The 23,503-nt window shown below is 45.4% G+C and overlaps 1 protein-coding gene across 1 annotated transcript in view; it reads right to left on the bottom strand.

The window, feature by feature from the left end:
• HMCN1 (hemicentin 1) overlaps window positions 1-23,503 on the bottom strand; it is a 287,686-nt gene that overhangs the window by 253,836 nt on the left and 10,347 nt on the right. The window contains exon 4 of the mRNA XM_077332660.1: window positions 12,342-15,316. Coding sequence (XP_077188775.1) covers window positions 12,342-12,639 — 298 coding nt within the window. The 5' untranslated portion in view covers window positions 12,640-15,316. The remainder of the gene's footprint in view (window positions 1-12,341; window positions 15,317-23,503) is intronic.

The following is a 23,503-nucleotide window of genomic DNA, read 5'->3' as shown; positions in this document are numbered from 1 at the left end:
TCTTTACACCAGGAATTTGGAGGAGGAAGGTTGAATCAAAACAGATGGCGAGATACGCCTCAAGAAAAGGGCCACGCAGAGCAATGCAATCCTAAACAGAGTTGCACTCTTTTAAATCCATTCGACTGAGATGAGTATGATTCTTTTTTAGGATTGCACTGTGTGGTAGGCTACCACAAGAGCCTTTGCCGGCAAACTGGTGGGATTACTTTAAGGAAAAAAATAGGTAAAAAATAACAAAACTAGGATGCATCCTCTAAAAGAAGAGCAGTTGAAGGCATATCCTGGGCCCTGGCGCCATTTGGAAATATGGCTTGCATACCCAAACTAGAAACTTGTTTTTTGTCAAAAGAAAACAGAAAGTTGCCAAAACACAAACAAATTCACACACACACACATTTTTAAAAACTTTTTTTCATGAGTCTAGATTATACAGTAATACGTTCCAAGCCCTGTGACAACTCAAAGTCTAACAGAAGCAGCAGTTTGTGGACTAGAGCCCACTTCTTCAGATGTGATCAGCAGATGCCGTCATTTATGTTAGAGTCTGGAACAAAAGGGCCATGAATGAAGAAAATGCAGGATGAAATGGAATTCTGTTACATTCAAATAGATAAAATGCCTAATCAGGGAACATGCATTCATGGCATCCAGAAGATTAGGCCTACAGACACTTATGATGAAATAAAAATGGGTTGGTCACAAGATTCCCACAGTGGACTACCATGGTTACTAGGGTCACCAACAGGACTGGAGAAAGATGCCCTGTCCCTGAAGGTGGAAAGTGATATTGAGTTGTAGAAAACTTAAGGCTGGGAGGGGCTCATGGAAATTGTAGTCCATGGACATCTGGAGGGCTGCAGTTTGACTATCCCTGCCCTAGGGCTTTCAAGGCAAGAGAGATTCAGAGGTGATTTACTATGGCCCGCCTCAGCATCATAGCTCTGGAATTCCTTGGTGGTCACCCATCCAAATGCTAACCAGGGTTAACTCTACTTAGCATCCAAAATCTGAGGAGAACAACATGAAGAGTTCTGACACGAGGGAAATAGAGCACCATTTCCTCAAAGCAGCTGTCGCTTGGCTAAAGAATATATACCTGGAAAACTACTCAAAATCGCTTCCTCCAATATTTCTACCTGTTCAGAAGTACTCATGCCTACCTCAACTGCTTAAGTTGCCCTAGAGTTGCCATGTGGGGTCTCCCACTTTCCAGATGCACCTTGCCCCCCTCCCCCAAACTGAAAATTACATGCTGACATCACCCAGAAGTGACATTGACAAATCAGCGTTTTCAGGGGGGTGATGTTCTGGTTAGAACAATGGTTGTGACCCCTCGAGGGGTCATTTGGCCCTTTCCCAGGGGTCGCCGAGACAGCTTGGGGGCAGTGACATGGCGCTAGCCTTCTCCACACCGCCTCAGAGCTCAAGGAAGCTGCGCAGAGGAGGTCAGCACAACGGTGAGCACCGCAGTGAGCAGGGGCAGAACTTGTGGGTGTGTACATGCCGCCATCCCTGCTGTATGGGTCACTGCATTAGGGCAGTTGAGAACCACTAGGCTAGAAGATATGGTTAGAAGCTAATTCTGCCATAGAGTTTTGCCCAGCTACCCCAATGTACCAACATCAGCATGTTGCATCATTCTTCCTTGCTCCCAGAAACTGTCCCATCCCCTGCCAGCAGCACCAATGAACCTGGTGGTAACCCTAAGTTACCATTGGCTTCTGGTGCAAGTACCATATTTCTTCACTTCAACTCTGGTTTCTGAGCTACTTCTTGGAAAGCAGTCAATCCAGTTTAAAAAATACAAACAAACACCAGCTTTATGCAGATAGTGTAAAGTCACATCCAATAATGGTGTTAATGGGAGAATCAAGTTATTAATATCATTATTGTATTATTATTACATGTGCTAGGGGGTGGAGCCAATTAGAAACTGGAAACTAGGAGACTATTCAAAACAAAGGTCAGATTAATGCCTGTTTGGGTTTACCAAACTCAAGTGGAGCCTGGAATTAAAACTGAACTCCATATCCACAGGAAGGGGTATGGCTAGGCTTGAGCTAAGGACCCCTGTTTAAGCTAAGGACCACTGCCCCAGCTGTTTAAGAGGCACATTATCAGAGAGCCCTCAAAATCCTACAATGATAAAGTTCAAATGGAGATTTCAGTATCTTCTTCAAGCAGCTCCCAAAAGGAACAAGGGGAGTTATTAAGTGATGTCCAAGAGTTGGTTTACATTTTATTATTTTCAGATGTACCCTCAAATGTTCAAAAATGTAAAGCATGACCAACAAGTTCATGGAAGCAGGCATCTGGAATTCTGTAATGAATAAGTGAAGAAAGGAGGGGGCTTAAGCACTCCCCTCATTCTGCTCTTCCCCATCACAACTTGAAATCATAGCCTTTTTTTCTTTTCTTTTTTTAAGTTGGGACTTCCTTGCATGCATTTGGGAGCCAACGGTGGATTCTTCCCAATTATGTTTCCATCCCTGTTTTACCATTGCAAACTGTGTAAAAAAGTCCAGAGCCATTTAATTAAAACAGCCCTGACAATATTATTCCCCTGCTAAAGAGGAAACAGAGCAATGGAGGTGTTTTGTTTTGTTTTTTTCGCTCTCCAGTGACAAAATCCAGATCTTGGACAAGCAACTGAAACAGAGAGTTTATCAAATAACTAGACCAGCAGAGCGCAAATGTCTAATCTGGTAAAACAAGAGACTCCAGAATCAACTGGATTAAACAACAATCAATCTAAACAGGAAATTCCAGCCCCTGCCACCAGCTGTCAATTAACCTTACCCCTGGATTGTAAACTCATGGATAAAACACATCCTCTTTGGCAAGGCAAAGTCTGCAAAGGAGTCAGACCAAATTAAAAGAAGAAAGCACAGAGCCTCGAGTCTACACAGAGACTTGTAACAAATATTACCAGCGATCAGAACACGCTGAGAAGGCTCAAGTAACACCAAAGGCTCCCTTTCAGTCGCTGCAGCCTTTTACCATTTGGGCTTTAATAAACATGTGTTCCCAATATTTTCAGTCATGAATACGTCTTATTCAAAACCAAAACACTGCATGCTTGCCAATCCCAGACCCTTATGGGTAAGTGCATACCAGTTGACCTTCCAGCCTCCCCCACTGGTTTCAACCCCCCCCCCCAAAAAAAAAAACATTCTTCACGACACTTTTTGAAGCAACACAAATTTCTTCCCATCTTTCATAGTCCCTGCAAGGAGCAAGGGCAGCCCTCAAACTAAGGCCTCTGGTAATAGAACCATGTTGTGTCCAAGAAGGACTGGCTGTTTCAAGTAGGCATCCCTGTGCAGCTGGCTGACGGGGAGAATTGCAGCCTCTAAACAGATAGTTGCTGGGAGAAATTAAACAGCCCAGTGGACGTCTGACCATACAAAGCCTCAGACTTTAGGCTGCCTTTTCAGACTAGTAACATTTCTTCTGTCAAGATTCAGCTTGATTTGGCTATGTCAACTAGAGATGCCAGCCTCCAGGTCGGTCCTGTGGATCATCCAGAGTTACAGATCATTTTCAGACTACAGAGATCAATTTCCTGGGAGGAAATGGAGGTTTTGGAGACCAGACTCCCCCTGCCGGTTGTCAAGGTGAACCTGGAAACCCTATGCCGACAACTTGCTTCATCCCCAGGCTGTGAATCTCAACTCTCTCATACAAAAGCTTTTCTTCTTGTTTTCCTAGCCGGTCCAGTGAGGGAGGCAGCAACAGGCAGGGCCCTTCTTCCGCAAGGAATGTTATGCCCTGAGATATTAGAATATTACAGTCAACAAGGAGCCCTGTGATGCAGACTAGTGCAGGCATGATGGCATCATGTTTGGTGGGCTAGAGCCCACTTCTAGAAAGGCACAGGCTTGAGCAGGATATCATTCAGCCTGAAAGGGCCCCAAATGTGTTTGTCTTTCAGGTGCCTCAGGCTAAAACGAACCTGGGCTGCAGCCACCCACCTTGCTGGATGAGCAAGACAGGAGCACAACAGCAGAATGTGGTCCAACGATCTGTAGATGCAGCTACGATTCAGCAATCTGGAATTTTACATAATCCTCAGGTTAGGGTTAGGACTTTCATCTCACCGAAGGTTAGGCCTTTAATCTCACCAAAACACGCGAATAAGAGGGTAGAATCACAGAATCATAGAGTTGGAAGGTACATCCTGGGACACGTTCACAACTACTTGCCCACCCACAGTGACCCCAATTTCATGCCCAAGTGATCCTCCTCTACACACAAACCAAAAATCTCCAGAATCCAGCCTGTCCTGGAGGAAATTCACCTACCATCCTACAGCGGCAATTAGAAATTCACTGGGCATGCAAGGAAGGAACTGCACTCAGAATGGCATAGAACCTTTATGACTTCTCCAGGAAAATATGTTTTGCCTGCTAAGTCCATCCCTCTGAGCTGCTTTTTTTGATGTTGTGACCAGATGAACCTGCCTTCTAGTGAACCAGATAGCTTGATCTGTCAAGGTTAGTGGTATCTACTCTGGCTGGCTGCAGATCCCCAGGTTTGGGAGAGAGAAGAAGAGGCAAAGAACTTTTCTTCTGTACCTCCTTACTACCCGAAGGAATCCCAAAGCTGCTCATAATCACCTTCCCCTCCTCTCCCTACAAAAGACACCTTGTGAGGTAGGTGAGGCTGGGAGAGCTCTGAGAGAACTGTGACTGGTCCAAGATCATCCAGCTGGCTACATGTGGTGGAGGAGTGTGGGATCAGACCTGGTTCTCCAGTTTAGAGTCCCCTGCTCTTAACCACTGCACCACACGGACTCTTGAGAGGTCCTTCACATCACCTGAGCCTCTTAAAAGGAGGTGCTGGTATCACATGAGCTTCATTGCCATATTCACTCCATTATTTAAATCTGTGGGTTCAAAGGTGAACACGGATATTGGAAGTGATTTGAGCTCTTTATTAAGACCCCAGCATAGTACCCTAACATAGAACCGAGAACTGAACCAAAGAACCCCCAAACGACCCCCACTTATATACAAAAGCCCCACAAAGGATCTTCTCGCCAGTCAACGCTATTGGTCAGTTTCACTTTAAACTGACTGAATAAGGGAGATGGGATCCAACCGCGCATTGGTCAATTTTGTGCCGCCTAGGATCCTGCCTAGGACCCCGAGCTTGGTTCTCAGCATGTTTACAGACACAACAATTATCTTCTTTGTTTTGGGAGATGATCCATTGCTTCAAACACCAAGCATAGTAGCCACACTAAAAACAACAGCAGCATGGAAACACTTTGGATGCAACCATGGCAAACTATGTTGCTGACACTCCACCTTCAGCAGCCTTGAAAACGACTGCCTGTCTCCGGTCCAGACAGTGGGTGAACAGAGTCAATATTTAGAGAAACATGCCAGGAAGCCTGCACTTCCTTTCTCCGATGCACCATTCATGAAGTATTTCACATACCCTATTACGATACAATCCTTCTTTCCCCCAATTGAGGACATGCTGAGAGCAGTGCAAAGGCTTGAAGACTCAGGGTGGTGCAAGCTGCCCTGGAGGCCCAGGAGCCTAACAGCCCCATCATACTGGGTCATATTGTCTAAGGGCAGTGGACAAACAAGCTTTGGCCATCAGGGCAGCAGCAGGCAGAGTCCAGCCGGAAGCCTGTCTAGTGAACTGACATCCTTGCGTATTAATAAACTGGACCAGCCTGAAATGCTACAGCCGAAAGGATGTCATGCATTTGTCATGCCAGTGCTCTACAGACTTAAATATACTGCTTGATTCAAGTGGGCAACTGTGTTGGTCTGAAGCAACAGAACAAAGCCTGAGCTTTCATGTGCATGCAACACTTCTTCAGATGTATGGACTGGCCATTCCCATTTCATTGTAACCGAGGAAGTGTGCTTGCATATGAAAGCTCGTATCTTGAATGAAACTTTGTTGAGCTTAAAGTTGTCCCTGGACACACACTTTGTTATGAATATATCCTGTATTATCTACTGACACTTGGGGGGGTCCTGGACTGTCAATTAGCTGTGTGTCCCTGGGCAGTCTATAAAGGCACTTGTCAGGCCAAGTTACGGCAGCGCAGTGGTTCATAGCAACCCAAGGTCCTTTTCTCAACCCATTGGGACCACCATCAAGTTAGTCCCTACACACCAGAACGGCCAGGATCAAAAAATAATTTGCACACAAGGGTGGAACAAAGGGATGGGCCAACTTCCTTCCATCATTTGCCACTCAAAGGACAACAGCTGCCTAATGGGCAGGGGGAGGGGGAATTAACTCTGGCTCTCAGTGCTGATCATCTGTAAAAGAGAGGGTGAAAGAAATGGCTGGGCCAACACAACCCCTCCTCTCTGCTCACATCACTCCTTGCCACTTCTTCATAAGCACTCAGTCCTCACAATTTCCCATCTGCAGAGAAACACACACTGCTAGGTGAGGTTCCGTTTCATTTTTGGTCATGAAAGTGAAGAAATTCTGGGAATATTCCTCATTACTTTCAGCTGCTGGCACACTCAACATTTACAGGTAGGATGCTGGAACCGCAACAGTCACATCCAAGATACATCTACAGACTCTCCCTGATATGCTTTTCCCCTTGTCGACAATACCGTTTTCAGAATCCCCGGATGCACTTGTGCTCCATTCATGGAGAAGGATCAGCATCCCCTCTCAGCAAACGGAAGACTTGCCAACACTATTTTCCATTCAAGCCTCTGTTCCCAGAAGATAAGGATCTTAAATCCGGAGATTGGCAGCCAAGTGTCTATTGTTTGGGGGAATCTCAGTCGGAGTGGGTGAGGCTGCATGCCTTTGACTACACCACGGCTGGCTCATAATAGTAACTTGCGCTACCTTACAGACTGGGCTCCTCCACTTCAATAAGCTATGTAGTTATCCTTCCTCCCACTGCAATATATGGGGAACTAATTAGTGGGAGGTCAAAAACCAAAACAGAGAGGGAGAAACAGCAACAGTGGCCTTTGATCTCTAATCTTTTGTTGTAATGCAAAGTCCCCTTGTGCCAGCAGTCTTTTGATTTGGGGGGGGGGATGTGACCCATCTTGCAAGGAATTTCTTTGTCAATTAAAAGAAACCCACCCACATGCCACCTGCCCTTCCTACATCTGGCAGTGCAATCCTACACAGAGCAAGGTTCTAAATTCACTGACCTCAGTCCATGGCCTCACAAGGAGATAACTCAATGAGTATTCCTGAAGCAATTTTTTTCTGCACAAAGGCCTACCTAAGGGTACCAGCCTCCAGGTGGGACCTAGAGAATCCCCTGGATTTACAGCTCTAGACAACAGAGATCAGTTCCCCTGGGGAAAATGGCTACTTGGGAGAGGGACTGTAGGACACCATACCCTATTGAAGCTTCTCTTCAATCCCCACCCTCTGCAGGCTCCACCCATCAGCTTTTTACAGAGAAACCAAAATATTCTTGATTGGAGGTCCTTAACAAACTGTTGCTATCTGGAGAGGTAAGGGTGGGGTGTGAGGGAAAGGAAGAGGCGGGGGAGATTAGGATCCATATCACATTTTACCAACTTGTCAACAAGAATATCATGATATTCTTGTTGACAAGTTGGTAAAATGTGGTATGGATCCTAATTCTGTCAGCTGGATCAATAACTGGTTGACAAATCGTACCCAGAGGGTACTTGTTAATGGTTCAGCATTGTCTTGGAGAAGAGTGACAAGTGGAGCGTCACAGGGATCTGTCCTGGGGCCTGTGTTGTTCAACATATTTATAAATGATTTGGATGAGGGATGAGAGGGGGTACTTATTAAATTTGCAGATGATACTAAACTGGGAGGGGTAGCAAACACAACTGAAGACAGCAACAGAATACAGGATGATCTTGATAGGCTTGAGAAGTGGGCTAAACTGAATAAATTGAAGTTCAATAGGGACAAATGTAAAGTTCTGCATTTAGGTAGGAAAAACCAAATACACCAATATAAGATGGGGGAGACTTGTCTTGGCAGTAGCATGTGCGAAAAGGATCTAGGAGTCTTAGTAGACCATACATTGCACATGAGTCAGCAGTGTGACTCAGTGGCTAAAAAGGCAAATGGGATTTTGGCCTGTATCATATGGTACCGCTTTACTCTGCTCTGGTTCGGCCTCACTTGGAGTACTGTGTTCAGTTTTGGGCACCCCAATTGAAGAGGGATGTTGACAAACTAGAACGAGTCCAGAGAAGGGAAACAAAGATGGTGAGGGGTTTGGAGACCAGCACGTATGAAGAAAGGTTGGGAGAGCTTGGTCGGTTTAGCTTAGAGAGGAGACGACTGAGAGGGGATCTGATAACCAAGTATTTCAAAGGGTGCCATAAAAAGGATGGAACAGAGTTGTTCTCTCTTGCCCCGGAGGGACAGACCAGAACGAATTGGATGAAATTAATTCAAAAGAAATTCCATCTAAACATCAGGAAGAAGTTCCTGATAGTTAGAGTGGTTTCTCAGTGGAACAGGCTTCCTCAGGAGGTGGTGGGTTCTCCATCTTTGGAAATTTTTAAACAGAGGCTGGATAGCCATCTGATGGAGAGGCTGATTCTGTGAAGGCAACGGGGTGGCAGGTTACAGTAGATGAGCGATTGGGATGTGAGTGTCCTGCATAGTGCAGGGGGTTGGACTAGATGACCCATGAGGTCCCTTCCAACTCTATGATTCTATGATTCTATGAAATGGAGATAGTGACCAGTTTAAGGTCACCGAGTGGCCTTAAGGACTAACATCAAATTAGTGGATACCCAGGCTCTGATTCAAATTCTACCATAGAAACTTCCTTGACCATGTGCCAGTCATTCTTCAGATTCCCTTAATTCACAAAGTTGAAGCTGTGAGGACAACATAAATGAAATGAGAGTTATGTTGTAAGCCACTTGGGTCCTCATTAGGAAGAAAAGAGGGGAATCCATATCTTATTATTAAAAAATACAGGAGGAAGAAGAAGAGTTGGGTTTTATACCCCGCTTTTCACTACCCAAAGGAGTCGTAAAGCAGCTTACAATCACGTATGCACTCTTCCCACAACCGACCCTCTGTGAGGTGGGCATGGCTGAGAGAACTGTGACTGAGCTAGCTACCAAACTGGCTGCATGTGGAGGTGGAGTGGGGAATCAAACCCGGTTCTCCAGATCAGAAGCCACCGCTCTTAACCACTACACCAAACTGAGCAGGGCCTATTCTGCACACAATAGATAATGCACTTTCAATGCACTTTAGGAGTAGATTTTCCTGTTCGCACAGGAAAATCCAGCTGCCAAAGTACATTGAAAGTGCATTATCCTATGTGTGCAGAATGGGCCCAGGTCTCCCTGATCTAAATCCAGCACTGTTCATGGTATCACGCTGTCTTTCACAGTGAAAGGAAAAGACAGGTGGCTTGTTTAGTCAAGGGCAAGGTCTGAGTGGATTTATCCAAGCCCAAGCAGTTGTGTGTTATCCAACCAAGAGGGCTGATGTCAGCTTCTAGAGCCAGGGACAGGTGCAAGCAAAAGATGCTGCTCCATATTGATTGGACAACTACAGAAAGCTAAGTGCCTGGCATTTATAGCCCACTGGTCCAGAACAGTGCCATGCTCATCTCTGCCACCCACAGAAGACAACACTTCATCTTAAGGTAGCTAACAGTTGCATTTTTAAAACATTTGATCTGGATGGGTCATAAGTCCTCCGGGTCTAGAAGAAGAAGAGTTGACTTTTATACCCCACTTTTCAATGCCTGGAGTCTCAAAGCAGCTTACAATTGCCTTCCTCTCCCCACAACATGCGGTAGGTGAGGCTGAGAGAACTCTGACTCTACGATAGAACTCTATGATGAGCCCAAAATCACACAAGTGGAGGAGCGGAGAATCAAACTCGGCTTGCCACATTAGAAGCCACCACTCTTAACCATTACCCTACACTGGCTGCATCATAAGAAGGACTTGTGGTTGGAGGCATGCAGTACAAAGCAGAGCTCAACACAAAAACTGTAAGTTAACTCATGAGTGGGAATAAAAAAAATGTCAAGGGAGAGGGCAAAATGGCATGTAATCTATAATCAAGCCAGTTTTTCCCCCTAGTTTTTCATGCTGCTCCTCCTTCAGAGAGCTCAGGGTAGCATAGTCCTCTCTTTCCTCATGTCCACCCAACAATCCTGTGAGGTAGGTTAGGCTAAGAGCGAGTAATGACTCCCAGTACTCCCATTGAGCTTCCCATTGAGAGTGAGGTTCTGTATCTGCAGGCATCTACAGGCCCAGGCAGTTCACCAGGACAGCTTCTGGGACATGAGATTCCTGGTGAAGCAGTGACGTTTATGACGTACAAACCGTAAGGTTGAAGAATGGTTTGTAATCAAGTCCAAACACTGGGAAAGCCATTGACACAGAACAGATAGTCAGTGATGGTGCGAACCTAAGAAGAGTTATATCCTTTAAGCCCAATGGGTCTAGAAGAGTGCAGCTCTGCTTTGGACGGGGCTCTTAAGTCACATTGCAAAGCCAGGGTCATTCTCAGCCACACAATTAACAATTCTCCGCATCTAAAACATACTCGGACCAATTGGCAGAGTTAGGGCTAGGTCATGCTCTCATTTGTTTCTGAAGCTCTTTGGGTTCTGGCATGTTACCATCCTACCATCGAGAGCCAGCATGGTGTAGTGGTGAAAGAGTAACAAACTCTAATCTGGAGAACCAGGCTTGATTTCCCATCCTCCACATGCAGCCAGATGGATGACCTTGGGCCACTCACAGTTCTCTTAGAGCTGTTCTTGCGGAGCAGCTCTCTCAGAGCTCTCTCAGCCCCACCCACCTCACAGAATGTCCTGTTGAAGGAAGAAGATGGGAAAGGCATTTGCAAGCTGCTTTGGGACTCCTTTGGGTAGTGAAAAGCAGGGTATAAAAAAACAGCTCTTCTTCTAAAAGAAAACCACCGTTTTTAACTTTTCTTTCTAAGAATGGGTGATAATATCTTTACCCAAGTGTAAGTTACTTCATTTCAGTGCCCTAAAAAGGCATTCTATTGCAGCTCTGGTAATATGTAAATATATTTAAATGTGATTACTGAGAAGAACTGAGAAACTGCAATGTTTCCAATCAATTACCTTAATTACTAGAGAGGGAAAAGCACTTTTCATTTAAGTAGCCAGTTCTTTTGAGTGACATCAGGCTTACCATACAGTCATAGCTGGAAACAACTGGTTTCATCAGTCCCCCAACACAAGTGAATTCCAGATGTTTGCATTGTACTGTCTCAGGTGACACAGGCTGCAGGAATGTCCAATTTTTAAACAGGCTTTCAGTGTTTAATTTGAACAGATCTCTGCACATAGCCACATGCCCCAGCCTAGGGCATCGAGCTTTCTATATCCTTGGGGAGGGGGGGTCACTTAGAGGATTTTTGACAATGGAAGAGGAGAAAGTCCTAAGTAAGGGGATAGAAAACAGATGCTAGGGGGTGGGAGAGGAAACAGGAAGAATATGTATATAAACAGCAGAGGGAAAGAGGAATGCAGGAAGGAGAATGAGGAGAAGAAACAAAACTGAAGCCCACAGCAATAAAATCTGCATTGTAACCCAAGATGGCCAATGCAACAAAACAGCAAGACTATACAGGAGAAGGTCAGAGGTCACAATTTTGGGAGGATGCGTGCATAATGACTCTGCAGGGTCTGGTGTTATTACCCTTGCTGGAAAAAAGAATGCCGGCAGCTCTCAGTGAGGAGGAGAAAAGCATTTGGACTAAGAATGAAACACCCGACATATGTGTTGAAACGGTGCCCTGTTATTCTTTCCGTGGGAATGAGCATCATAAGCAATGAGAGCTTATCCTGAGTGCGCAAGGATGGGTTAAAGAAGACAGAACTTGTGACTCACAATTTATTCCAGAAAAGGAAGTTGCAGTTTACTTCACAGGAGAGTTGGGGTTCCGAACTTCTACAACAATCATTCCACCAACTCTGTACTGAGGCACACTAATGCCCTGAGAAAAAGGGCACTAATTAATGAAATAAAACCGCCTTTGAATTTCTGGGCACACCTTGTTCCATCAGCCTCTTATGAGAGCAGATGATTCCGTTGGGTAGAGAGATGGACTACCTAGCGTTGGTTGCTCTCTCTGTATGTAAGTCTGGGCAAGCCTTATTTTCCACTTTGGGTCTGTAAAACCTATATATGTCCCATTTTAATTCAGAAAAGGAATTGGTAAGATTATTCTTTTCCCCTTTCGAGTTACCCTCAGAGGATCCTGAGCCTATCCGGTAGTGCTGAATCCACGGACCCCTCTGCATCCTTGCGCGCGCACAAAGCATACAGTCATGCAGTCAGCAAAAGGGGCTTTTGAAACCATCTGCTTACCTGGATCGTGGAAGGGCACCAAGGCAAAGTTGAAAAGCGGCCTCTTGGGTCTCTTCAAAGAGGTCTCCAGGATTTTCGAGGCTCCCTCGATGACCTGCACTAAATCATCGTACATCGAGCCGGTCACATCAAAGACAAAGGCCAAGGTGGATGCTCCTTCGGGGATCTCGTCAGCAGCCGGCCGGGGTTCCGGCTGCAAAGCCACATCTTGTGCACGGCCAGGAGAGCAAAGGAGAGCCCAAAAGAGTGATGTGCAGAAGCCCATGGCCCACAGAGGGACCTTTCTGTAGGGATTCATTTCCCCCCTCCCTTCCCTTCCCCTCTGGTACCTAAGTAACGTGCTCAGTTCCCTCAACTAAGCATCACAAAGGATCCTGTCTGGCGACCAAAAGAAAGACCAAAATAGCATCTGTTCTTTTTTTCAAAGCGACAATGTAAGAGTCCTTCCCTGCTCTCTTGCACCGGTCTGTTTTCCCCCCAGCTCTCGGGGGAGGCAAAGAGGCAACAGAGTGGGGCAGCGCTGTGCCTCCAAGTTGTGAGCTGCTTGTCTTCCCTTCCCCAGTCTACTTGTCAGAGAGAGTTTGGCAGCCTCTCACCCAGGGAAGGAGGGGGGGGGGGAGACTCCCATTCATGTCCCTTGCGCAGGCTGCTGCTGCTGCTGCCGCCGCCTCTGGATTCCTTGGCAAGAGACGGCCCGGGAAGCTCTCAAAAGTTCGGCTGCTGCTGGGAGTCTTTGGCCAGAGCCAGGGGCTTCTTCCCACCGCTGCCGGGGCTGAGAGAGCGCCAGGAGTGGATGCTCCGAACGGCCTGCTTGCTCATTGGCTGGCCCCGTTTCCCCACCTTTGCCTCCGAGGCCCCTTTTTAGGGTGACTTGCTAAAAAAGGTATTTGAGGTCACTTGAGTGCCACAAAAGGAAAAGAAAAAACCCACTCAAGGCAAAACGCTTTCAGATGCAGTAATGAAAACAGGCACAGGGGTGATTTGTTACACTGAGAATGAAGAGGGAACAGGATTCCCCCCACCCCATTCCTTTTATTGAGATGGTTTCAAACAATGGGCCCTCTTTTAGGAAGGGGTGGGGGGTCTGACCCCATCTGCCTCCAGCAATTTGAGAGCACACCCCAAGAGACTTATAAATTCCTTGGCTGCCATACCACCATATTCCAGGGCAGGACTCGTTTCAGATGTGATCAGGGGCTATTAGTTGCCCGTGATGACAACCAGTCAATCCGTGTTCAGGCAGAACTGGGGGGGGGGCAGCCCATAGTTATTATTTATTGGGTTTGTTTCCTGCCATTCTCGGCATGCCTGTTCTGGCGGGTTACACTATAAAACCCCACATCAATAAAACCCCCATTAAAACCCAATTAAAATACATTACACAATATAGCATGGCGGTAAAAAATCAGTCCTTCCCCATAACGGTGCGCCTGCTGCCAGGGCAGCAGAGGGGCTATGCAGCCATTCGTCACCCATGATTTTCCAAAGGCAAGTAGTGTGTCTTCCTGAGGGGAGGCCGACGAGGGCAGAGTCTGCACTTACTTTCTTTATTCCATTGTCAATCCTGTTGAATTCAAATCGCTTTGAACTCGGATCTTCCTCTTCCCCCCCCCCCATTGAAACAGGAAAGTCTTCTGCATGTGGTTAGGGTAGTTCAGAAGGGGGGAGGAAGCCAAGCCTCTTTCTTTCTTTTCTTGAAGGGGGGGGGAGGAGCCAGGCAGGGAGCCTCTTTCTTTTCTTGGAGGGGAAGGGGAGAGGATCGAAAAAGGCAGAGTAAGGAGGAAAAATTCAGAACCAACAGAAGTTGAGAGAAATTAGGGGCTTCTCCTTTAAGGCAAGTGTGTCACATGACCAGGTGTAGCCTATCAGAGGTTCTCTACCACAGAGCTTTCTTTCCCAAGCTGGATATTCAGGATTAAAAGCAGTCTGAGATATTGTACAATAAAGGTAGGGTCACTCCGGATCAATCCTTCTTGCTGCAGAAGGGAAATTAAAATCGCCCCAAATCCAAACGGAAATCGCATTCTGTGTAGAGGGCAGGGACTGAATCGATCTGGGGTTGGAATAAAAGCTCCGTGCAGTTTACACCCAGATCTTCTTCCTGCACTGGCCTCAGGCACAGACCTGGTGGAAGAGCTCTGTCTTACAGGCCCTGCATAAAGGTGGTAGCTCCTGCAACTCTATAAGGTTGCCAACTCTGTTTGGGAAATGCCTGGAAATTTGGGGGTGCATGGAGCCAGGTGAGTGCAGGGTTTGAGAGGGAGGGACCCCAGCAAGAACGAATGCCATAGAATCCAACCTCAAAAGCAACCATTTTCTCCAGGGGGACTGATCTTGGTCATCTGGAAATCAGTTGTAACAGTTGGAGAGCTCCAGGTCCCACCTGAAGGCTGGCAACCCAGGCAACACATTAACTGCATCTTTTGCAACAACTGAATTCATGTTGGCAGGGACAGGCCAAGGGTCAGTTTGTGAAATCCGGATGCAAATGCCCTCACCTCCTTGGAGAAGGAAGTGCTTCAGATTCAGAAGACCCTGAAATATCTTATTATAAAATCATCCACACTATCATGTGCTCAATCCTAAATTTTGACCATTACCCAATTTCTGGACCAAGGGACACACATTTCTGGACACACCCACATGCAACATTAAACAACCTTTCAATTAGTAATGCACTGAATTTCTCAACTTTTAACAGCCAGCCATTCAAAAGCCCTTCACAAAACCCTTCAAAGCAGTAAAACCTCTCATAGTTAAAATGAGAAAGAAGAATCTGTTCCAGTAGACAGCAAATTAGACAACTCAGACTGCATCACCAAAAGGCCAAAAGATGAGGAAAGCCTTTGACTCCTAAAGGAAATCAGCAAAATACCAGAGAAAAGGAATGCAACACTGTTAAAGCGACTGCTTGAAGATCCTGTCAATCTGGTATTGACTTGCAATTCTAACCCAAGGAAGAGCCACTGGCAGATCTGAAAGAGAGAGAGAACGTTTACATCAGTTACTGGGATACTCCAGGGTTTTTAAGCTCAAAATCAGCCTTGGCAGCAGTGGAAGCACAGATGTCTCATGGTCACTCCTATCCACATTTATTAAAAGAAGAGCCAGTTTTTATATCCCACATTCCACTCAAAATGGCTTACAATTGCCTGCCCTTCCTCTCCCCATGACAGATACCCTGTGAGGAAAGTGAAGCTGAGAGAGCTCTGAGAGAACTTTGACTGACTCAAGGTCACCCAGTTGGCTGCACGTGGAGGAGCAGGGAGGCAAACCCAGGTCTCCAGATTAGAGACTGCCGTTCTTTAACTAACACACCAGCTGGCACCCAGCATTTTTGACCAGTTGGAGTCTTCAGACACTCTTCTAAGTCAGTTCTAGGGAGAATACAGCATGGTACCATAATCTTGAACTTGCCAAAGCAAGGATGAGAGTGGTCTTCAACCTGTAAGTGGATGAAGCTGGTGGATCAGCCCTGCCACAGGTGTTGCCAAGGGCTCAAATCACATATGAAGATGTGTAATGTGTAATTTCTGGATTCCCCCAGTATATCTTTGACTGAGACAACCAGACATCAGGTGCAAGGGAACACCTTTTCCAAGGGAGTGAATGGCCCACCACTAACAGCATCACATCATGAGGGCAAAAAAAATTCAGCCTCCCCACTGTGCCATTTTCCCAACCTCAAATGGCCCCTACGGGTAGCATTATTCTCCTCTTGGGGGTGCCATAAGTGGAAAGAAGGGGCTTCACGTGTAACCAATCAGTACGATTGGTTACATGTGAAGCCCCTTCTTTCCCCTGTACCATGGACCTGATCCAAATTGGGTCCCCCCACTGTTGGAAAATTAGTTCCTCTTCACTGGATGTCTGAACATATCAGTCAAGGTCATGTTGTTGTACCCAGATACAACATTGCAAATCATTATGGGTAGTTTGACCCTAAGATTCCAGAAGAAGAGTCAGTTCCCCAGGGCTGCCCTTATGTACCAGGCAGCCCTAAGCTATTGTCAAGGGTGCCAGAAGGTGAGAATTGTCAAAGAAGCAATTGGCCCTAGCAACACTGCCAAGCAGTGGGCTCACCTGCCCACCAGCGTCATGGAAAAAAGGGAGAAAGGTTGCATCGGAACCCAGGAGTGGGAGATGATACTCCTCCATTTTTCTGTAGCAATGAGAACTCCCAAGATAAAAACCATAGAAAGAAATAGTTCTCTCAGCAGCAGATTCTGGGACTGCCTTTAGGAAGGATTTGAACATATCAGTAAGCAGACATATGAAGTTGCCCCTGGTCCATCAAGGTCGGTATTGTCTACTCAGACTGGCCACAACTTTCCAGAGTCTCAGGAAGCAGTCTTTCACATTACCTACTACCAGATACTTTAGACTGGAGATGCTGAGGATTGGACATGAGATGTCCTGCATGCCAAGCAGATGCTCTATCACTTGAGCTACACCTCAACCCTAACCCCTCCCCACCCAACATCCACAAAATTGTATCTCCGGCACCCAACCCTGAAAGCTGCCCAGAAAAAATACTATGGTTGATAGTTTCAAATGTTGCCGAAAGATCCAGTAGTCCCTAAACAAAGTTACACATTTTAAGCCCATTGATACCAATGGTTTTTCGAAAGTGATATTCTGAATAGCACTCGCCTTTATATTACTCAAACAATTACTGCCCTTCTCCCAGCAAAGATCATCCATCAGAGTGTCCATATCTACGATTATTTGCTGCATGTGGGATGAAATAACATCACAAAAGAGCTTCTACTATGGCCATTTCTGTCAAGGTTCACCAAGGCTTAGTTTCAGAATGTGTTTTAATTTATGGAGCAAGAGAATAATGAAGAAGTTACCCTTGAACATGTCCCACTGAGGTCCTTTTCATACATTTTCTGAGGTGGATAACTATCTACATCTTCACACATACAACAGACACTGATAGGATGGCTTGTTTTCTCTGTTTTCCATGTCTTTTAAAGGTCAACAACTGCACACACTGGATCATACACTAGCCCACTCCAAATAGTTCAGAAATGTACTGCAGTCAAATAATGCCTGTCTCATTCTCTCCATTTGGGGGATTTCATGGAGGATTTACAAAATGGTAACCAGTGCCTGTAACCACTTGGTTTTCTTTTCATCTATATAATTGTGCCAAGTAGTGAAGAGAATTTTTCCATGCATCAATGTTTCAAGTATGGTACACGAAACATCACATATTCATGATTTTTATTAATGACAGAAGTTCCAATTTGCGAGCATTGCCAGAACCTCACTGAGTGAGACATCCACTTTGAGCTCAGTTGATTCTGGCTATACACTTGGACCGCAACAAACAAGGTCTGAGTGAAGTGGCAGAGAGGCTATGTTCTCTAAAAAGATAAAACAACCTTCAGTTTACAGAGACTGTCTCATGCAAGACTTGACAGATAAAGAATGTGTGTGGAACTCCTCAAAAAGACTCCAAGTTTGAAGATTTTCCAGTGGGGAAAAAATCTTTGAATTCACTTTTAATGATGTTTATCACATACTACAATTCTGGTTCTTTCATTTATGGATTTAATGTGTTATTTATTTGGGATTTGTCCGGTTTGGATACTAATGTCCACCCCAAAGTCCTCAAAATGGGGTAGGTAACTTGAAAGCATAGGTGGTGGAGTACTCATAAATGAGTGAGACAGGAAGGGCACATGGACCTGTGGCAAGGGAGATGCATGTGTGTGTGGGGGGGGGGGGAGCCTTGTTAGAATGCCTGGAGCTGCCCTACCACAGGGTATGCTGACATTGGTTCTGTCCCATGTTATTCAATGAAGCCTACTCCCAGAAAAGATGGCAGCCATAGTCTCCCAAAACAAGAAGACTAGCCAGTCATATGGGCAGGAGACATATATTCCCCAGATCCTGTACAAATAATCAAACTACTGTGGGATGAGCTCACATCCTGGAAGAGAGTGTTCCCTAATTTTTCTTCGTTTTTAATTTATAATCCTGCTTTTGTCTTGAATGGGGTAGGATTAAGGCAAAAGCCTATGACCACACAAGACGGCAGAGCTAGGATTTGTCTCCAACACTATAACCGCTAGACAAATCTGCCTAGGCAAACGATGTGAGCTCAACTACCATGTACTGTTTGCTGTAAATGGGATCCAAATATGTAATTTTGCACAATTTGTTGTGTCATATCGGCTCTTTGCCTCAATTCTGTTTTCTTTTCCTTTTCTTTTTAAGATTTCCGGTTGGTTCTGCAACCCAAATCCTATTTCATTGCTTATTGAACATCCCATCCTGTTGATTGTATTGACTCACTCTGTGTAATCCAGCTGGAGTCCGAAATAAGTAAAAATGAAAAAACCACCATAATGCCAGTTTTGATTGCCTCCGTCAACATGTCACGCTGTAAGCAGGATTTTACCGCTTATCAATTGCACATGTGCGGTACAACATATGTTGAAACGATTGCTTTTATGGACTCCAGATGGAGCCGTGGAGCATGATCCAGCAACACCACCACCCATAGTCCTACTGTTTGCAATAGGAGAGAATTGCGTCAACTCTAAATTCCATTAAAATCAATGGAACATGAAAGCTGCTTAGCTTTTGCGGTATCCCTCTCTGTGGCTCTCTGTCTCTGAGACTGCCTAAGGAGATGCAGCCGGCAAGCAGGGAAGCCCCAGTGGCTGCACTATTTCTCCCATACAAGTTTTGGCTTGTGTTTTGCAAGTATTCCAGGGAGAAAACTTCCCCTTCCAAATCCTTCCCCCACCAAGCAGCAGAGGCAACCATGTGAGCTCTGAATACCTTTATCAGCTGCCATTTCTAGATTTAGAAAATAACTGGGAAAGAAGCAAAAGACTTCCAAGTGGTGCTCTAAAAACAACGACTTTATTAGAAGCCAATGTGTTTCAAACAGGAAACGGATCTTCTTCAGGTTTGCCCCAGAGTTGATGCACTTTTGAAACTGAGATGCGTTGAGCCATAATATGCTAGCCTTGGAGGATATCTTTTTGTATTTTTCTCTTGTCATGCTACTTCGCTTGTCACATTACCTTTCCTTTCTTTGTTGTTATTGCTAGATGAAAACTTCCATTTTTGCATGCATGGAGTTTCTCTTAGGGTTGCCAGCACTGCCTTGGCAAATGCCGGGAGATTTTGAGGGCAGTGCCTGGATGTAATGAATTTGGGGAGGATATGATATCACTTCTGCATAACATTCTAGGAATTTTCCCTAATATTCATGGTAAAGGCCATAGATACATGGGAAAATTCCTTCAGTTTTACTGTGGAGGACATTTTCCAGAATTTGTTCTCTCCAGTTTCTCAAGGGACAAAAATTAGGGTCAAAGAAAGGGGTTTACTCACCATGGACCGTTTACACACTGGGAACTTCACTGCCCCAGCTCCCATGCAGGAGCACAAATAGGTAGCGTATGAGGCGCACTGGGCCAAATGCTCCCCCTTGTGGGTGCAGGAAGAGATAGGGCAACCTGCCACGACTAAAACTCCAGCCTGCAGCCCGGCATGGAACCTCCAGTGCATAAACGGTCATAAACAAGCCAATGAGAAGTCTGGTGCTTTGTCCATGAGTAGTCAAGAGGTGGCAGTGAGAAATATAGCAGACAGTGAGGAGAGGCCCACACTCACAAGTTTTTTAAGTAGTATTCTCTCTCATTTCAAAGCTGAGGCTTGGATCGTATTCAACCAAATGGCAAGTTTCTCACCCACCTCCTTCCTGCTGCAGTCTTCTAAATTCACCAGAATTGTCCCCCCAGATGTGTCAGTAGACCCTCAGGAATATTAGGAGGCTCAAAGTGTATGTGTGTGTGTGTGTGTGGGGGGGGTGTGACAGGAAAACCTGTCACTCTGAAAACCACCACTCTTCCATGGGCAAAAAAGGAGATGAGGAGCCAAGGCTAAATCCAGAAGTTAAACTAAACCCTGTAGCAAGAAAGCTACAGCAGCACTTCTATCTGATAATTAATGAGAATTTAACAAATTGAAGTCCCAATCTTGATTTTCAATCTACCACCTTCAAATTAGTAATTAGCTCCAGAACTCCAAGCCTCATCATATTGGCAATGGAAAGTTAATCATGTAGGAACTTTTTAAAAATTCTGATCAAGTTCTAAAGCCTGGAATTGGTTTATAAAAAACAGATGTTTACATTCTTGTTTCCCCCCCACCCCTTTTACCAATGACATCATGAGAAGCAAGTATTTAAGCAGAGCTGTGAAAAAATGTATGCAGCAAACCCCCAAACCATAGCAAACTGACTTCATCTGTAAAACTTCACAGAGAGAAAATTCAGCTCAGGTTTGTCGAAATATGCATGAACTTTTAGAAATAAAGGCACCAAAGCTGCATTCCAAATTTGCAAAGGAATCTGAGAGTTGGGATTTTGGTAGAGTCCTTTGGAAGAATCTGTATGTTCCACAGCTAGCACAAATAGCAGCCACCTCTTTTTATTTTACTTTTGGGGAGGGGGGGGATGAAAAACAGCAATTCATGATGGTTTGCTCCTTGACACTGCAAAAATTCATTGATCTGCAGTAGCACAGTGCAGGATCAGGCCATAGGAAGAAAGCATGTTAGACCGTGGCTCCAGTCTTGTGCTTCTTTGCAGATTAAGGCCCATAGGGTTGTCATCCTCCACCCAGCAACTCCTGGAAGACTGGGGTGGGTTGGGATTACCCTAATTGTGGCCAACATCATTACAACATCACTTCCATCTGCATAACTGGAAGTGATGTCACCACATCATGAACAGCTCTAGGATTCACCCAAAATTCTATAGTAGTGTACCCCACTATGTAGTGATGTTAGTTCTGGTTGTACAGCTAGAAAAGTGATGTTGTGGCATTGATAGATACTATTTCACTACTCCCATTTTTGTCCTGCCACCCACTGGAACAGTGGTGAGGGACAGAACAAAGCAGGCAACCTGGTCTGACTGTCCATCTGGAATCTTGCCTAAAATGTTTTAATGTGCAATAGATCGAGGTGGTCCAAAACATATCACCGAAAGCCCTGCTCTTTGTACTGCTGTTCCAGAAGGCAGGGGGGGGACCGCAGGCAGTGTTTTCTTGGCACCAGTACTTGGAATAGGGCAGGCTTTCTCAGCCAGGTTTCATGAAACCCTGGGGTTTCTTGACGACTCTGGAAGGGTTTCCCAAATAGATGGGAGTTAATAAAATTTATATATTTTTTTTAAAAAATTGTTAAACATTTAGCAGGTGATAGGATGATATATGGTCATGTCAACCTGCCCCCTCCCAAAATGGCCAATTATTATTGTGGTTTATGTTTCTTGCCCGCCACTCTCGGTATGCTGGCTCATGGAGAATTACAGCATAAAATCCTCACAACAATAAAATCCCCATTAAAACCACGTTAAAACAAAATGGAACCCAACATGGTGGAAAAACAATCCTTCCCCATAATAAAATGCCTTCTACTGGGCGGCAGAGGGGTATGTCAAACAATCACCACCCATCAAGGAGTGGTGCACCTTCCTAGGAAGGGACCCAACCAGATCTTCCCACTATACTAGCCTCAACCACAGACCAGATGGACAAGCTCCATCTTACAGGCCCTGCAAAAAGTCGACAGCTCCCACAGGGCCCGCAGCTCTCCCAGGAGCACATTCCACCAGGTAGGGGCCAGGCCTGAAAAGGCCTTGGCCCTGATCGAGGCCAAGCAAACTTTCCTGGGGCCGGGAATGACCAACAAGTTGGCACCTGCAGAGTGGGTGCTTATGTGGGGGGCACCCTGCGGGGGCATAGGATGACAAACACTCCCTCAGATACGTGGGTCCCAGATCATGAAGGGCCTTAAAGGTCAAAACCAAAACCCTGAACCGGGTCTGGGTTGCAACTGGCAACCAATGCAGCTGCCTCAGCACAGGCTGAATATGGCGCCTCCAAGATGTTCTTCTGAGGACCCTAGCAGCCGCATTCTGCACCAGCTGCAATTTCTAGATCAGGGACAAGGGCAGGGCCACATAGAGCAAGTTACAGAAGTCCATTCTGGAGGTGACCGTAGCATGGATCACCATGGCCAGCTGCTCAGAGGGCAGGTAAGGTGCTAGTTGCCTCGCTTGATGAAGGTGGAAAAACGACTGGTGGACTACTTTCTTGACCTGTGCGCCCATGGTCAGTGAGACATCCAAGGTCACTCTCAAATTCCTGGCCTGATCGGGAAATTGCAGCTGGTGCAGAATGCAGCTGCTGGGGGCTTGGGGCGGGTAACTACATATCTGATGATGTCATCCGTTCAGTTGTGTCCGACCCTTGGCGATTCTATAGGAAAGCTTCCACCACCCGTCTCTGTCAATGACCGCTTCTTTTAGTTGGTTCATGGTCATCCCTGTGTTGGCTTTGATCGTGCCGAGCTAGCGGATCCTTTGGCGACCACATTTCCTATTGCCGCTGATCATGCCGAGCATTAATGATTTTTCTAATGAGTTTGATCGCATGATGTTTCCAAAGTAAGTGAGCTTTAGCCGTAATATCTTCCCTTCAAATGACAGTTGGTAACTTGTTGGTAACTTGGCTGTCCATGGTATTCGCAGCATTCATCTCCAACACCATAATTCGAAACATATCTAAAATAGCAAAATAATTCAATAAAACATTATAACATTAAAATTCATAATAGATCCCTTAATTAATTACAAACTGCCTCTTTCTGATAGCAAGAGGGTTGACATGGGTCTAATTTTCAGATTCTGATGTAAATTCTGGGAGGCCGGAACACTGTTGACACTGTTTTAGGCCTCAACCATATCACTTGTATTGGATATGTCTTTTAAATTTATATCTTTGACTGTTTGTTCTCTGTTGTTTGCCATCTCAAATAAGGTATCTGAACAGGTAGGGCATCAACAGCTTCATTAATAAATTTTACACACAAATCAAGTAACACAAAAGGTTATGCTGAAATAAATTACCAATTAGTCTTTAAGAACTTCCAGATTCCTAAAGACTAAACACAATTATTCTATCATAAATTATGAATGAGTCTTTAAGGAGCTACAGGATTCCCATAAATAAATAACAGAGCTGTCATAAGAACCCCTTTCATGAGAGAAATCCCCACTGAGTCTACCAGAGCAGATTTCGCAGTAGACCTTAGAGAGCAATTCTACACAAATCTACTCAGAA

Source organism: Paroedura picta, chromosome 4 (genome assembly GCF_049243985.1).
Source record: "Paroedura picta isolate Pp20150507F chromosome 4, Ppicta_v3.0, whole genome shotgun sequence".
Lineage (NCBI taxonomy): Eukaryota > Metazoa > Chordata > Lepidosauria > Squamata > Gekkonidae > Paroedura > Paroedura picta.
Note: the sequence above shows the minus strand (reverse complement) of the source record. Positions and strands in the feature narration are given on the sequence as shown.